The 16,417-nt window shown below is 44.3% G+C and overlaps 1 protein-coding gene across 1 annotated transcript; it reads left to right on the top strand.

The window, feature by feature from the left end:
- Positions 1 to 58: 58 nt before the first annotated feature.
- On the top strand, positions 59 to 16,402 carry HTRA4 (HtrA serine peptidase 4). Its single transcript, XM_060001110.1, is given in 11 exon segments — positions 59 to 179; positions 182 to 462; positions 836 to 948; positions 1,677 to 1,881; positions 2,710 to 2,904; positions 3,320 to 3,352; positions 11,444 to 11,528; positions 12,041 to 12,098; positions 12,506 to 12,601; positions 16,116 to 16,163; positions 16,165 to 16,402. Coding segments are annotated over 11 exon segments (1,347 nt in total). The 3' UTR covers positions 16,277 to 16,402.
- The last annotated feature ends 15 nt before the right edge of the window (positions 16,403 to 16,417 follow it).

Raw genomic sequence — 16,417 nt, 5'->3', positions numbered from 1 at the left:
GCTGCGGGTCCAGAGGAGAGTCCGCGGGAAAGTGGGAAGGAAGGAGGAAGGGAGCGGGATGACGAGACCCCTGCTGCGGCCCGCCGGGCTCGGACCGTTCGTCCTGACGTGGCTGCCGCTGCCCGCGTCTCCGGGGAAAGGAGTCCAGGCCAGGAGGGCCGGGCCCGCGCCGCCGTGCCCGCCACTGCGCCCCCTGCTCGGCGGGGGACGGCCCCGGGGCTCGACCGCTGCGGGGGCTGCCGCGTCTGCGCCGCGGCCGAGGGCGAGGCCTGCGGCGGGGCGCTCGGCCGGCCGTGCGCCGCCCGCGCCCCGGCTCCTCGGCGGCGGGGGACGGCCGCGTCCTGCGGCGACGGCCGCACCTACCCCAGCCTGTGCGCGCTCCGCGCCGAGAACAGCGCCGCGCGCCTCCGTGGCGCGCTCCCGGCAGCGGCGGTGCAGAAGCGGGGGACTGTGGAGCCCCAGGTGAGCGGAGGGCCGTGCGCTCTCCGCGCCCTCTTCAGGAGCGAGTTCCGTTCGCGCGGTTCTCCCTGCTGCATCGCCAGAGCGATTCAACGCCTCCTAGGTACCGATTTTCTTCCCTCCTTAGGTGTCCGGTTACCGGTTCCCATGTGGTTGCTCCCCAATTTCCTCCCTATAGCTGGTGGCCGCCGTCTTCCCTTTTATTTTCAAATCGGGGTGACAGGTCTGGTCTCATGCGACCGCAGTGAATACACAGTGGGAGACCGAAGAGAGGAGAGGGAGGGAGAGCGGAGAGAGAAGGAGGAGAGAGGGGATGCCTGATGCGGTCAGGCAGCGAGGGTCGTCCCCCACCCCCACCCCCGCCCAAAGAATGGAGCATCTCTTGGCGGGGACCAGAAGCGCAGGCTGGCTCAGGAGCAAGTACAACTTCATCGCCGCCGTGGTGGAGACGGTGGCCCCGTCCGTGGTCCACTTACAGCTGTTCCGCGGGTAAAGGAGGTCGGAGGAGGACGTAAGCTCCCCGGGCTAACTGTTCCCGAGCGCCTCCCTGCTCCTGGCCCCGCGCAACCACTCTCGCAGCACAATTTAGTTGTAAAAACCACGGTGAGGAAATCAAACGGCTCAAAGAGGTTGCCTAGCCTGTTGGTCGTTTAGCCAAAGAGCAGAGACACAAGGATTCTGACTTCCAAATCTGGGCTACTCCTCTCTCTCAGACAAGTTCAAGGTCAGAGGTAAGAGCCAGAAGGCACCTTGATGGTGATCTTTGCCCGGCCCCTTCTTTTGCATGGAAGGAATCCCAAACCCAGAGAGCAAGAGAAACTTGTCCTATGTCACAAGGCCAGTTAGTAGTGGAACCTAAGCCGGGACCAGACTTCTCTGACTCCCTCCCTGCCTGGGTGCTGGATAATGTAGCACTAGGTCCACTTTTGCCCCCAGTATTACGATTAGGTTAGTCGTCTTTGAAGCAGAGGGGTGCTGCTTTTCCTGGAAAAGCAGAGTTGGAATCAGCTCTCAGTCCTGTTTCCAAGAGACGGCCAGGACATTGAACACAGAGTCTAATTCCATGTGGAGAGAATGAAAACAGGCAGGGAAAAGTCAAATGTCGGAGGACACTGGTGGAAGAATGTTTCATAAATGCCAGGTTCCCATGCTTCCGGACTATGGCGGATGCCCTGATTTGCCCGCCTTCTGCTTATGCTGTTGTCTTGCTGAGACAGGTCGCCTCTCAGCAGTGAGCGTATTCCTGCATCCAGTGGCTCTGGGTTCATAGTATCTGAGGATGGGCTTATTGTTACCAATGCCCACGTCCTCACGAACCAGCAGCGGATCCAGGTGGAGCTCCAGAGCGGGGTCCAGTATGAAGCCACTGTCAAGGACATTGACCATAAATTGGATCTTGCCCTGATTAAAACTGAGCCAAATGTGAGTCTGCGATCCGAGGATTTTCATCAACTTGCTGATATTTTCTTCCCCACCCCACCACATGTCTTTTCTCCCTGGCATATATATATTTTTTTTTTCCTAGTTTGCTTTTTTTCTATTCTTCACTCCTTCTTTTGTTTATTTTCTTCCATGCCTGTCTGTATGTCTGTAACAATTTTTATTAACTACCCAGCTGTCTTTTTTTCTCCTTCAGTTCCTTCTTCAACAGATGCTGCTTCTGGGAAACTTATTTCTCTGCTTGTCTCAGAACACCGGAAATGATTGTAACGGATTCAAAGCTGCTAAGGAGTGCTTTGAGTTCCTTGCTATACGAAGTGTGGTCTGCACCCCAGCAGCATTGACATCATCTGAGAATTTTTTAGAAATACAGAAACTCAGACCCTACCCAGTTCTACTGATCACTGGGAGATTCATATGCACATTAAGGAGAAGCACTGCTTTGGGTGACCTCCTTTCTGTTCGTGGCTTATTAACTTTGTAAACTTCTGAGCTGGAATGGTGCTAAGTAAGTAGCTAATGTCAGTTTATGTTCATCAGTTACTTCACTGGCAGTTTACTTACTGTAATTTCTACAAGCAATAATTTTAGATTTTTAGAGATGATCCCTATCATCTTAACAAGTGAGAGTTTAGTGGTAGTTGGAGTGTAAGGAGGAAGACTCAGGCAGTTGTAGAAACTAGGTGGGTGGGTGATTCTTGCATTATAAATGCTGAAATGGTGGAGACCATGTCATATATGGATTGTATACAAATGCTGATTGATTCCAGTTTTAATTTGTCCATCTGGTCCCTCCTCACCCACGTGCAGACTGAACTTCCTGTATTGCTGCTGGGAAAGTCATCTGACCTGTGAGCTGGCGAGTTCCTGGTGGCCTTGGGTAGCCTGTTTTCACTGCAGAACACAGGGACGGCAGGCATTGTCAGCGCCACACGGCGAGAGGGCAAAGAGCTGGGGCTGAAGGATTCAGGCATGGACTATATCCAGACGGATGCCATAATTAATGTAAGTCACAGGGGTAGGCTGTGCTCAGCCCATAAGATACTGGCAATGCGGTGAGAAGAACACTTCAGGGGGCCTTCTTTTCCCTTTGGCCTTTCGGGGATGTCCAGAGATCAGGTCTATCCTCATGAGAGGTACGGAATGCCACGCTGTTAGAGGTGAGCCTGTTTGATGTGATAACTGGATGGTCTCCTAGGGTCTGTCGCAGAGATCACTGCTTCCGTAGGAGGTGGCGGTCCTCTTGCTGTTGTTCTTTACCTGCACCGACTTAGGAGATGATCATGATGGGGCCCAATTTCGCCTGCCCTGGGGAAACAGGGGCTCACTAGGGCAGGCTGTTTTTGGGAAACCTCTTTGGGAACTATATATAGATGACTGGGAGAAAAGTACTGATGGCTTTTTCAAATTCTGTCTTCAGCATGGGAATTCTGGGGGGCCTCTGGTGAATTTGGTAAGTGACCACTTTCCTCGCTGCTTCACGCTTCTTCTGAACTTTCAAAAACTTGACAAATTTCATGATGCAGACTGGGATGTCGCTCTTGTGTGGAGATGTGTGGTACGATGCTTTTCTATTATTGCATCTTAAGTAAAGGGCTAGGAAAAATGTAAGATCTGTGATGGATTTGTCATCTTGGCATGTGAGCTCCTCCAGCCGAGGGGGTCAGGGTTTCCTTAACACCTACTTACATCTCTTCAGTGTGCTTTCTGCTTTCATTGGGTACTTAAAAAAGTCCTGGGTACTAAACCCAAATTGTGTCAAATGACAACTGTACTATGTAATGTATATCCTTGAAGACCCCCTGCTTCTGCATGTGAAGAACTAAGTCTCATTCCAAAATGCTAATTTAGTATTGACCTGCTTAGAGACGACAAAAAAGCCACAACAACAATCCGTTGCTCTGTCATGTATTTAATTCTTAAATTTTATTTAACGTCCCTAATGGAAATGCCAGGGTTTCTAGTTGCTCAGATACAACAAGAGAGCAGTGCTGTTTGACACATGGCCTGTGATCATGCTCTCTGAGTCCCTTGAGCTGATTGTTTCTGGTTTCTCTTCACATATTACATTTGCTTGTCGGAGGAGGAATTGTGTGTGAAATCACTGAGCGCTTTTTATTCCTAACATTTTTTTTTTCACATCTTCATTGGAGTTTCAATGCTTTACAATGATGTGTTAGTTTCTGCTGTATAACAAAGTGAATCAGCTATATGTATACATATATCCCCAAATCCCCTCCTTCTTGCGTCTCCCTCCCACCCTCCCTATCCCACCCCTCTAGGTCATCACAAAGCACCGAGCTGATCTCCCTGTGCTCTGCAGCAGTTTCCCACTAGCCATCCGTTTTACATTTGGTAGTGTATATATGTCCATGCCACTCTCTCACTTAATTCCAGCTTCCCCTTCCCCACCGTGCCCTCAAGTCTGTTCTCTACATCTGCGTCTGTATTCCTGCCCTGCCACTAGGTTCATTAGTACTGCTTTTTTAAATTCCATATTTTTTGGATTCCATATATACATGTTAGCATATGGTATTTGTTTTTCTTCTTTCTGACTTACTTCACTCTGTATGACAGATTCTTGGTCAATCCACCTCACTACAAATAACTCAGTTTTGTTTCTTCTTATGGCTGAGTAATACTCCATTGTATATATGTGCCACATCTTCTTTATCCAGTCATCTGTTGATGGACATTTAGGTTGCTTCCATGTCCTGGCTATTGTAAATAGAGCTGCAATGAACATTGTGGTACATGTCTCTTTTTGAATTATGGTTTTCTCAGGGTATATGCCCAGTAGTGGGATTGCTGGGTCATATGGTAGTTCTATTTTTAGTTTTTAAAGGAATCTCCATACTGTTCTCTATAGTGGCTGTATCAATTTACATTCCCACCAAAAGTGCAGAAGGGTTCCCTTTTCTCCACACCCTCTCCAGCATTTATTGTTTGTAGATTTTTTGATGATGGCCATTCTGACCGGTGTGAGGTGATACCTCATTATAGTTTTGATTTCCATTTCTCTAATGATTAGTGATGTTGAGCCTCTTTTCATGCATTTGTTGGCCATCTGTATGTCTCCTTTGGAGAAATGTCTATTTAGGTTTTCTGCTCATTTTTGGATTGGGTTGTTTGTTTTTGTGATATTGAGCTGCATGAGCTGCTTGTATATTTTGGAGATTAATGCTCTGTCAGTTGCTTCATTTGCAAATATTTTCTCCCATTCTGAGGGTTGTCTTTTCGTCTTGTTTATGGTTTCCTTTGCTGTACAAATTTCATTAGGTCCCATTTGTTTATTTTTGTTTTTATTTCCCTTATTCTAGGAGGTGGGTCAGAAAGGATCTTGCTGTGATTTATTTCATAGAGTGTTCTGCCTGTGTTTTCCTCTAACAGTTTTATAGTGTCTGGCCTTACATTTAGGTGTTTAATCCATTTTGAGTTTATTTTTGTGTATGGTGTTAGGGTGTGTTCTAATTTCATTCTTTTACATGTAGCTGTCCAGTTTTCCCAGCACCACTTATTGAAGAGGCTGTCTTTTCTTCATGGTATATTCTTGCCTCCTTTGTCAGAGATAAGGTGACCATATGTGCGTGGGTTTATCTCTGGGCTTTCTATCTTGTTCCATTGATCTATATTTCTGTTTTTGTGCCAGTACCATACTGTCTTGATTACTGTAGCTTTGTAGTATAGTCTGAAGTCAGGGAGCCTGATTCCTCCAGCTCTGTTTATCTTTCTCAAGATTGCTTTGGCTATTCGGGGTCTTTTGTGTTTCCATACAAATTGTAAAATTTCTTGTTCTAGTTCTGTGAAAAATGCCATTGGTAATTTGATAGGGATTTCATTGAACCTGTAGATTGCTTTGGGAGTGTAGGCATTTTCACAATATTGATTCTTCCAATCCAGGAGGATGGTATCTCTCCATCTGTTTATGTTATCTTTGATTTCTTTCATCAGTGTTTTATAGTTTTCTGAGTACTGGTCTTTTGCCTCCTTAGGTAGGTTTATTCCTAGGTATTTTATTCTTTTTGTTGCAGTGGTAAATAGGATTGTTTCCTTAATTTCTCTTTCTGATCTTTCGTTGTTAGTGCATAGGAATGCAAGAGATTTCTGTGCATTAATTTTGTATCCTGCAACCTTACCAAATTCATTGATTAGTTCTAGTAGTTTTTTGGTGGCATCTTTAGGATTTTCTATGTTTAGCATCATATCATCAGCAGACAGTGACAGTTTTACTTCTTCTTTCCCAATTTGTATTCCTTTTATTTCTTTTTCTTCTCTGATTGCTGTGGCTAGGACTTCCAACACTATGCTGAGTAACAGTGGTGAGAGTGGGCAGCCTTGTCTTGTTCCTGATCTTAAAGGAAATGCTTTCAGTTTTTTACCATTGAGAATGATGTTGGCTGTGGGTTTGTCATATATGGCTTTTATTATGTTGAGGTAGGTTCCTTCTATGCCCACTTTCTGGAGAGTTTTTTTTTCTTTTTTAATAAATTTATTTATTTATTTATGTTTTGGCTGCAATGGGCCTTCCTTGCTGTGCATGGGCTTTCTCTAGTTGCGGTGAGCGGGGGCTACTCTTTGTTGCAGTGCATGGGCTTCTCATTGCGGTGGCTTCTCTTGTTGCAGAGCACGGGCTCTAGGTGCGCAGGCTTCAGTAGTTGTGGCATGTGGGCTCAGTAGTTGTGGCTCGCTGGCTCTAGAGCGCAGGCTCAGTAGCTGTGGTGCACGGACTTAGTTGCTCTGTGGCATGTGGGATCTTCCCAGACCAGGGCTCGAACCCGTGTCCCCTGCATTGGCAGGCGGATTCTTAACCACTGCACCACCAGGGAAGCCCTGGAGAGTTTTTATCATAAATGGGTGTTGAATTTTGTCAAAAGCTTTTTCTGCATCTATTGAGGTGATCATATGGTTTTTCTCCTTCAATTTGTTAATATGGTGTATCATGTTGATTGATTTGCGTATATTGAAGTATCCTTCCTGGGATAAACCCCACTTGATCATGGTGTATGATCCTTTTAGTGTTCTGTTGGATTCTGTTCGTTAGTATTTTGTTGAGGATTTTTGCATCTATGTTCCTCAGTGATATTGGCGTGTAGTATTCTTTCTTTGTGACATCTTTGTCTGGTTTTGGTATCAGGGTGATGGTGGCCTCGTAGAATGAGTTGGGGAGTGATCCTCCCTCTGTTATATTTTGGAAGAGTTTGAGAAGGATAGGTGTTAGCTCTTCTCTAAATGTTTGATAGAATTTGCCTGTGAAGCCGTCTGGTCCTGGGCTTTTGTTTGTTGGAAGATTTTTAATCACAGTCTCATTTTCAGTGCTTGTGATTGGTCTGTTTATATTTTCTATTTCTTCCTGGTTCAGTCTCAGAAGGTTGTGCTTTTCTAACAATTTGTCCATTTCTTCCAGGTTGTCCATTTTATTGGCATATAGTTGTTTGTAGTAATCTCTCATGATCCTTTGTATTTCTGCAGTGTCAGTTGTTACTTCTCCTTTTTCATTTCTAATTCTGTTGATTTGAGTCTTCTCCCTTTTTTCTTGATGAGTCTGGCTAATGGTTTATCAATTTTGCTTATCTTCTCAAAGAATTAGTTATTGATCTTTGCTATTGTTTCCTTCACTTCTTTTTTATTTATTTCTGATCTTATCTTTATGATTTCTTTCCTTTTGCTGACTTTGGCTTTTTTTTGTTCTTCTTTCTCTCATTGCTTTAGGTGTAAGGTTAGGTTGTTTATTTGAGATGTTTCTTGTTTCCTGAGGTAGGATTGTATTGCTATAAACTTCCCTCTTGGAACTGCTTTTGCTGCATCCCATGGGTTTTGGGTCATCGTGTTTTCATTGTCATTTGTTTCTAGGTATTTTTTGATTTCCTCTTTGATGTCTTCAGTAATCTCTTGGTTATTTAGCAGCACACTGTTCAGCCCTCATGTATTTGTGTATTTTACTGTTTTTTTCCTGTAATTGATTTCTAATCTCATAGCATTGTGTTCAGAAGAGATGCGCTATATGATTTACATTTTCTTAAATTTTCCAAGGTTTGACTTGTGACCCAAAATGTGATGGGAGAAGGTTCCATGTGCACTTGAGAAGAAACTGTATTCTTCCTCTTTTGAGTGGAATGTCCTAAAAATATCAATTAAGTCTTTCTGTTCTGTTGTGTCATTTAAAGCTTGTGTTTCCTTATTTATTTTCTGTTTGGATGATCTGTCTATTGGTGTAAGTGGGGTGTTAAAGTCCCCCACTATTATTGTGTTACTGTCGATTTCTCCTTTTATGGCTGTTAGCATTTGCCTTATGTATTGAGATGCTCCTATGTTGGGTGCATAAATATTTATAATTGTTACGTTTTCTTCTTGGATTGATCTCTTGATCATTATATAGTGTCCTTCCTTATCTCTTGTAACAGTCTTTATTTTAAAGCCTATTTACTCTAATATGAGTATTGCTACTCCAGCTTTCTTGTGATTTCCATTTGCATGGAATATCTTTTTCCATCCCCTCATTTTCAGTCTGTATGTGTCCCTAGGTCTGAAGTGGGTCTCTTGTAGACAGCATTTATAAGGGTCTTGTTTTTGTATCCATTCAGCCAGTCTATGTTTTTTGGTTGGAGCATTTAATCCATTTACATTCAAAGTGATTATCGATATGTATGTTCCTATTACCATTTTCTTAATTGATTTGCGTTTGTTTTTGTGGGTCTTTTTCTTCTCATGTGTTTCCCGCTTAGAGAAGTTCCTTTAGCATTTGTTTTAAAGCTGGTTTGGTGGTGCTGAATTCTCTGAACTTTTGATTTTCTGTAAAGCTTTTTGATTTCTCCATCAAATCTGAATGAGATCCTTGCTGGGTAGAGTAATCTTGGTTGTAGGTTTTCCCTTTCATCACTTTAAATATGTCCTGCCACTACCTTCTGGCTTGCAGAGTTTTTGCTGAAAGATCAGTTGTTAACCTTATGGGGATTCCCTTGTATGTTATTTGTTGCTTTTCCCTTGCTGCTCTTAATAGTTTTTCTTTGTATTTAATTTTTGATAGTTTGATTAATATGTGTATCGGTGTGTTTCTCTTTGGGTTTATCCTGTATGGGACTCTCTGTGCTTCCTGGACTTGACTATTTCCTTTCCCATATTAGGGAAGTTTTTGACTATAATCTCTTCAAATATTTTCTCAGACCCCTTCTTTTTCTCTTCTTCTTCTGGGACCCCTATAATTCAAATGTTGGTGCGTTTAATGTCTCAGAGGCCTCTGAGACTCTCCTCAATTCTTTTCATTCCTTTTTCTTTATTCTGCTCCCTGGCAGTTATTTCCAACATTTTATCTTCCAGCTCAGTTATGTGTTCTTCTGCCCCAGTTATTCTGCTATTGATTCCTTCTAGAGTATTTTTAATTTCATTTATTGTGTTGTTCTCACTGTTTGTTTGCACTTTAGTTCTTCTAGATCCTTGTGAGATGTTTCTTGTATTTTCTCCATTCTGTTTCTGAGATTTTGTATCATTTTTCCTATCATTACTCTGAATTCTTTTTCAGGTAGGTTACCTATTTTGTCTTCATTTATTTGGTCTTATAGGTTTTTACCTTGCTCCTTCGTCTGTAATATATTTTTTTGTCGTTTCATTTTTTTTTTTTTTTTTTTGATGGGTGGAGCTGTATTCCTGTTTTACTGGTTGTTTGGCCTGAGGTGTCCAGCATTGGGGTTTGCAGGCAGTTGGATAGAGCCGGGTCTCAGTGCTGAGATGAGGACCTCCAGGAGGACTCACTCCGATTAATATTCCCTGGGGTCTGAAGTTCTCTGTTAGTCCAGCGGTTTGGACTCAGAGTGACCCCCAGCCTGGGAACCAAGATCCCACAAGACGTGTGGCATGGGAGAAAAAAAAAAAGAAAAAAGGAGCAATACAATAACAAAGAATAAAAAAGAAATAAAATTAGAATGACAAAAAATATATTAGGAAAAATAAAACTATAATTGAAACAGCTGCAACAAGGTAAAATAAAGCCACAACAGAAAAAAGGAAAGAAAAAAAAGGGAACAAGCAAAAAGGAGAACAATAACAAAGTATAAAGAATAAAATTAGAAAACTAAAAGATTTATTAGAAAAAATAAAAATATAAATGAATCAAGGTAAAACAGAACCCCAATCTAAAAGAGGAAAAAAGAAAGAAAGAAAAACAAAAAGCCTTGGCTATGGGGGAGTGGAGTTTAGGTAGGGGTGGAACTTCAGCAGGGGCAGGGTTTAGGGTGGGGTGGGAGCTAGGCGGGTGGGAGGTGATGTTTGAGCGTGGGGCCGGGCCTAGGCGGTCGATGTTCAAGCGTGGAGCGGGGCTTCTGCTTAGGGCCTGCAGGGAAGGGGAGCACATGGAAAGGAGGGCCTCTGGAGTGTGGGGTTCGGGAGTTTGGAGGTAGGGCCCTGGGTGAGGGTGTGTGGGTGGGGTTTAGGCCCAGCACGTTGGAGGGGGTCTCCGAGTGTAGAGGCAGGGCCCCGGGTGGGTGTGCAGGGGCGGGCCTTGGGCTCTGCCCGGCAGGAGGGAGGCTCCGAGGGCAGAGGATTAGGCCCGGGAGCCCAACAGGTTCCCCGGTGCCTAAGAGGACAGGGAAAGTGCTGGCTGCGTTCCCTACCGTTCCTCCGCGCCCCTCCCCCACCATCTCCCCCAGCTGGACCCCTAACCGTGGGTGGGTCCCGCTGGGTGTAGGAACTCCTTCCTTCCCCCAGTCGCCCCTCAGGGGCGCCAGTCCTGTCCCCCCTCCACTTCTCCTCCCCCTTCACTCCCCGCGAGCCCCACATCTTACCTGGTCACTGGGGGTTCCTCCCGTCCCCTTAGGTGTCCATGGTCCCCCTCCAGTGCCTGGTAGGTGCCCTAGTTGTGAGGAGACGCGAATTCTGCATCTTCCTAGTCTGCCATCTTGACTCCGCCCCCTTTACTCCTAACATTGCATGTGATTTTTTTTTTTTTTTTTTTTTTGCATGTGATTTTTGTGCCTGCTTTTTCTCCAGTAAACAATGAGTTTACTAGAGCAGGGATGAAATGCAGAATTTCAAGCCACACTCCAGACCTATTGAATTATAATCTGTATTTTAATGTGATCGGAAGTCTCTTTTCTATCCTTCCCGTTACCTAACAAAGGCTAAGGGAAGATGAAATGCACAAAAAGGAAAGTATTTCCCACTTCATAAATTTAGTTTCGTAGAGCTTTGTTCCTAAGGTCAATTTACTGAATCTTCTGAATAGTTTCATTGAAGTGTGGCTGGAAGTCAACAGATTTTTGCCTTTTCCGTGTTTATTTTTAGTCTCATTTAAGGAATGGAAAGGCATATACTCCTTACTCTCATATCTGTGTCAAAATACAAACTGTGGTTAACTTTGAAAAGCAATGTAATTTGGCCAAGAAAAAAAAGAGCTCAAGATTAAAACCCAGAATTCCTCAGCAGGATTTTGCACATCTTGGTCCGCTAAGATGCTACCTGTTGCTCGACCGTAAGTGACCCTAAGCTTCTCTCCTTCCTTTGCTTGTCAGTCTGCAGAACTGGGCTGCTGAATTGATGTCTCCTCCCTTGTCAGGATGGTGATGTGATTGGCATAAACACACTGAAGGTGACCACAGGAATCTCCTTTGCAATTCCCTTGGATTGCATTCGACAGAAAGGTAAGGGGAATTAGGAATTTTTCTTCCCCTCCCGTGCTTTTCAGGAGCCCTCAAAGGGCTCCACTGTGGTGGAGACAATCCCTTTTTCTGGTCACGCTGCGTGGCTTGTGGGATCCTAGTTCTGCAACCAGGGATTGAATCCGTGCCCCCTGCAGTGGAAGTGTGGAGCCCTAACCACTGGGAAGTCCCTGAGACAATCCTTTGAGTTCTGTAGAAAACAGTCACTGGTACTGAGCTCTGATCACAGTGATCCAGGCAGCAGTACCAGCGGACTAGGTGCAAAGCCCAGCCTGAGCTGTACCCAGAGATAGTTGGATGGACTATTGTGGAAAGGAAAGCCCTGGGCTGGATGTGGGGAGGTGGGCCTGTGCGAGCGACAAAGGTTCTCTGAGGCATGTTTGTCTTGGCTGGCAGCCTGAAAGGGCAGCTAACATTGGAAGGGTATTCTGTGACTCGGTCTGCCAAAAGGAAAGAAGGCTTTGTTAGTAACGCGTTATAATTCTCCTTTCCAGGAAAGGCTGTTTCACAGAAGAAATAGTTGGTTCTGCGCATGCTGCCCCTCACTATGAAGCAAGCATGGGTGTGACCATGCCTGGGTTGTTTTTCAGAAGCACAAGCTATGGGTAGAGAGCCTGAACGGGGAAGGTAAAGCATTTGGACAGCGGCTGGCTCCTCTCGTGACTGCAGGCCCTACTTGTCACAGGGTAGGTGACTGCATCTGCTGGCACCAGCACACACTGTACTTTTCAGTGGTTTCTTTCACTGTGTCCAATGGTTCTAGGCTTCGGCACAGGGAATCAGACCACCCCTGGGGAAGAATGATGGTGACCAGCTAGACGGCATCCTTGCCCCATGTGTGTGAGCCCTGAGCAGAGCAGATAGAGTCCCCACTGACAGTTGGAGGGTTGTCCAGGGCTCAGGAGACTAATTCATTGTGCTTCCTAACCTCATGGGAAAACTCTTCTGTCTCTTCTTAGCCTGCTTCAGGAAATGAAAAGGCCAGATCCACATTTCCATGATGTGACCTCTGGAGTTTTTGTATATGAGGTGATTCGAGGAACAGCTGCTGAAAGGTAAGAGCAGCTCGGGCCTCTGACCATCCTTCTCTGTTCTCACTAGATGTGCCCCGTGGTAAATGTGTGTAGGATCTAGACTTGCCCTATCTGATAACGGTGGGCCCTGCCTGCTGTGAGGCTACTGAACACCTACCTGAGGGGTGGCTGGTGTGACTGAGGAACTGCATTTTTAATTTTATTTAACTTTAATTGATTTAAATACAAAAACCCAGAAGCAATGTAAAATATTCTCCCCTGAAACACACTTTTTTTGTTTTGGGGAGACTGCGTTTCACTTTAATAACTGCATTGTGTAAGAGATTATCATCGTATAGCAGCATATTGGGTGTGTGCTGTTTCTAGAGGATTTCAAAGACTTAGAACAGAGCGTAAAATATGTATTAATAATTATTAAACTATGATATGTTAAATGATATTTTAGATATAGAGTTAAGATATTAAAATATATTTTTATATTATATATTAGTTTCATCTGTTTAAAAATTTTTAAAAGTTTAAAAATTTTTTGAATGTGGCTACCAGAAAATTTTAAATTATATATGTGGCTTGCCTTACATTTCTGTTGGACAGTGCTGAGTGTACTAGTAAGGGCCCCCCTACCCCCGGCTTTTCTTTTTTTGGAAGGGATGGTTCTCTGCAGCCCAAGAATTCATGATATGAGTTCATGACATAAGTTTAATTTGGAATTCCCAAATCTACTCTTTTGCTACCTTACTTATTAAGAATCAGAAGAATCCAGGGAGATAGGAGTTTAAGAACCTATTTTAGGTACTTTAAAACACTTTTTCTCTTTGAATTTCGGATGACAGTATCAGAGGCCAGCACTAAGGGCTTCCCTGGTGGCGCAGTGGTTGAGAGTCCGCCTGCCGACGCAGGGGACACGGGTTCGTTCCCCGGTCTGGGAAGATCCCACATGCCGCGGAGCGGCTGGGCCTGTGAGCCATGGCCGCTGAGCCTGCGCATCCCGAGCCTGTGCTCTGCAGCGGGAGAGGCCACAACAGTGAGAGGCCCGCGTACCGCAAAAAAAAAAAACCAAAACCAAAACAAACAACAAACAAACAAACAAGTACATACAGTAAATAAAGCAAAGGCAAGAGACGTTTTGAGACATTTACAGTCACTACTGCAAGACAGGGTGACTTGGCCTACAAATATTCTCCTGGTCTCTCTCTTATACTTCTTCCATATCCCTCCCTCACTGTTTTTGTTTTTTAAGAGCTCAACAATCTGCTTAGATTATGGCAACTCTTTTCATGGGGAAGAATCTATAGGGTACTAACTGTTCAGAAGAGTTAAGTGTTAGGCCTCCTGTTACTAAATTTGACTCGTCACAGGCTTTTCTAGACGTTCTTGGTCCCTGCCCACCCCCTCCCCCCCACTTATTTTTAACTTCTGGCTCAAGGCCAAAGCTATCTCTTTCAGCTCTTCAAGTCCTTGCTCCTCAAAATGTGGTCTGTAGACCAGCAGCAATAGCATCAGCTGGAGCTTTTTAGAAATTCAGTGACAGGAGCACCACTGAAAAAGGACTTGAAAAAGAACTGGTATATGTATAGGTATAACTGAATCACTTTGCCGTATACCTGAAACTAACACAACCTACTCCAATATAAAATAAAAAGTTAAAAAAAAATCAGAATCTGCTTTTTAAACAAGATCTTCAGGGGATTCAGATGCACATTAAAATGTGGGTATTACTGCTTGCTTGAAGTCCCTGATAAACTGCAAATCATTCTGCCGTCACCCACTTATATCTAAGAATAATGACAATAATTCCAGTAATAACAGCTGGCATTTATCAACCACTTATTATGTCAGGCATCATTTAAAGTGTCTTACGTACTTGTTCGAGCCCCCAATAATTGTGGGATACAGGTGTTATTTTACGGAAGCAGCAGCTGTGGTGCAGAGAGGTGAATGACCTTGAGAGTTACACTGCAAGTCAGAGGGCAGGGATGTGCAACCTAGCTTAGCCCCCGTATTATCCTGCTCTTGCGTCTACTTTTGTTTCTGAGAGGCAGAGTGATTGGCAAGAAAATGGGTTTTCAAGTCTGAGAGATCCAGGATGAAACCCTATTTTAGCCTCTTACAAGCTGTGGGACACGGAAAAGGTCTGTCATCCTGCCTGAGCCCCACTTCCTCATACTTGGTGCATAGCTTGCATTCAGTAATACTTTGCAGGTTTCTTTCTCACAGAACTATCATGAATTCAGTTCTTTCTTTATGCACTGTCCCAGGCATTCCCCTGAGCTGTCCTGGTTCTCAGGCTTTCCCTGCTTTTAGTTCTATGCTCAAACTTCACATCCTCTTCCTTTAAATTTTTTTAAAAGATAAACTCTACATACCTTGGTAATCATCCCACATTACCATTCTTCCCTGGGCTTCCCAGCTTCCAGTTTCTCTCTCTCTCTCTCTCTTTTTTTGGCTGCACCTCACGGCTTGTGAGATCTTAGTTCCCTGACCAGGGATCGAACTCGGGACCCTGGTAATGGGAGCACTGAGTCCTAACCACTGGACCACCAGAGAATTCCCCCCATTTCTCATAAATGGTGTCTCCTGCAGTCATTTAATTTGATTTCCAGGCTATTTTTGACTTTAAGACAGATCATCAGCATGGCTATATATTTATTCTAGTGTTTTGTATTTGGAGCTGGTTTTTGTTTCTAAAATATATATTCTACGTGAAGCAAATATGTTGGAGGCTGAGTATAATCACAACTTTGAGGAAAAGGAGCCTAGAACCAGAGTCTTAAATATTTAGACCTTGGTGACTGGTTTTTGACTTACTGGAAGCTGCTACTGTAGTGCAGCTCAGCATACCCTCCAGGTCCATAAACTATGGGTGAAGATGGGGCAAGTAAGTGGGCTGTCAACATCAAACTGATTAGAGTGTAACTGTCTGGAAAAATATATATTGCTTGGGCTTTTCACGTTTGTTGGTAAGGCCGAATGTATGCTTCAGGTTAAGTGAGGTCAGGGATTAATAGAAATGAAAAGCTGAACCCCCTATTGCAAACCAAATCTCATATATGGGAGGAGCAAACTTCTTATACATTATTCTGGTAGAATATTAATTTTGGAAAGGCAAATAGGGTTGTTGTCCTCCAGTGATCTTGCAGAATACATTAGAGCAGGCCTTACATTCGGAAGGATGGAGGCTACTTCTGGTTTCCTGGTCTGTATGATTTTTTTTTTTTTTTTTTTTGCTGTACACGGGCCTCTCACTGTTGTGGCCTCTCCCGCTGTGGAGCACAGGCTCCGGATGCGCAGGCTTAGCGGCCATGGCTTATGGGCCCAGCTGCCCCGCGGCATGTGGGATCTTCCCGGACCGGGGCACGAACCCGTGTCCCCTGCATTGGCAGGCGGACTCTCAACCACTGCGCCACCAGGGAAGCCCATGGTCTGTATGTTTAATGCCAGCAAAATGGTAGTGTCCTAAGAGACAGACATTAAATTCTAGATGCGGATAAGTAAAACTTTTACAGTTTCATGGTCCTTTCTTCTCCCCTCCCAGCTCTGGGTTGAGAGACCATGATGTAATAGCATAAACGGACAACCTGTCACACGACAACCGACGTGATTGAAGCTGTTAAGGCCAATGATTCCCTTTCTATCCTGGTTCGTTGGAGAAGTCAAACGTTGATCCTGACAGACACACCTGAAATAATCAATTAAGTGTCTTGCTTTAAAAAGAAATGATCTAACAAAACCAAAGCTTTATTACCTGGTTTGTATTGAAGATGTGCCAAAGATGGCAAGGGGTTTTAGGATCTGTTTCTTAATAAAGGAAAATGAATGCTTTAAAACACAAATACA

Source organism: Delphinus delphis, chromosome 21 (assembly GCF_949987515.2).
Source record: "Delphinus delphis chromosome 21, mDelDel1.2, whole genome shotgun sequence".
NCBI classification, from domain to species: Eukaryota; Metazoa; Chordata; class Mammalia; order Artiodactyla; family Delphinidae; genus Delphinus; species Delphinus delphis.
The sequence above is the reverse complement of the archived record's forward strand: the minus strand, read 5'-3'. Positions and strand labels throughout refer to the sequence as shown.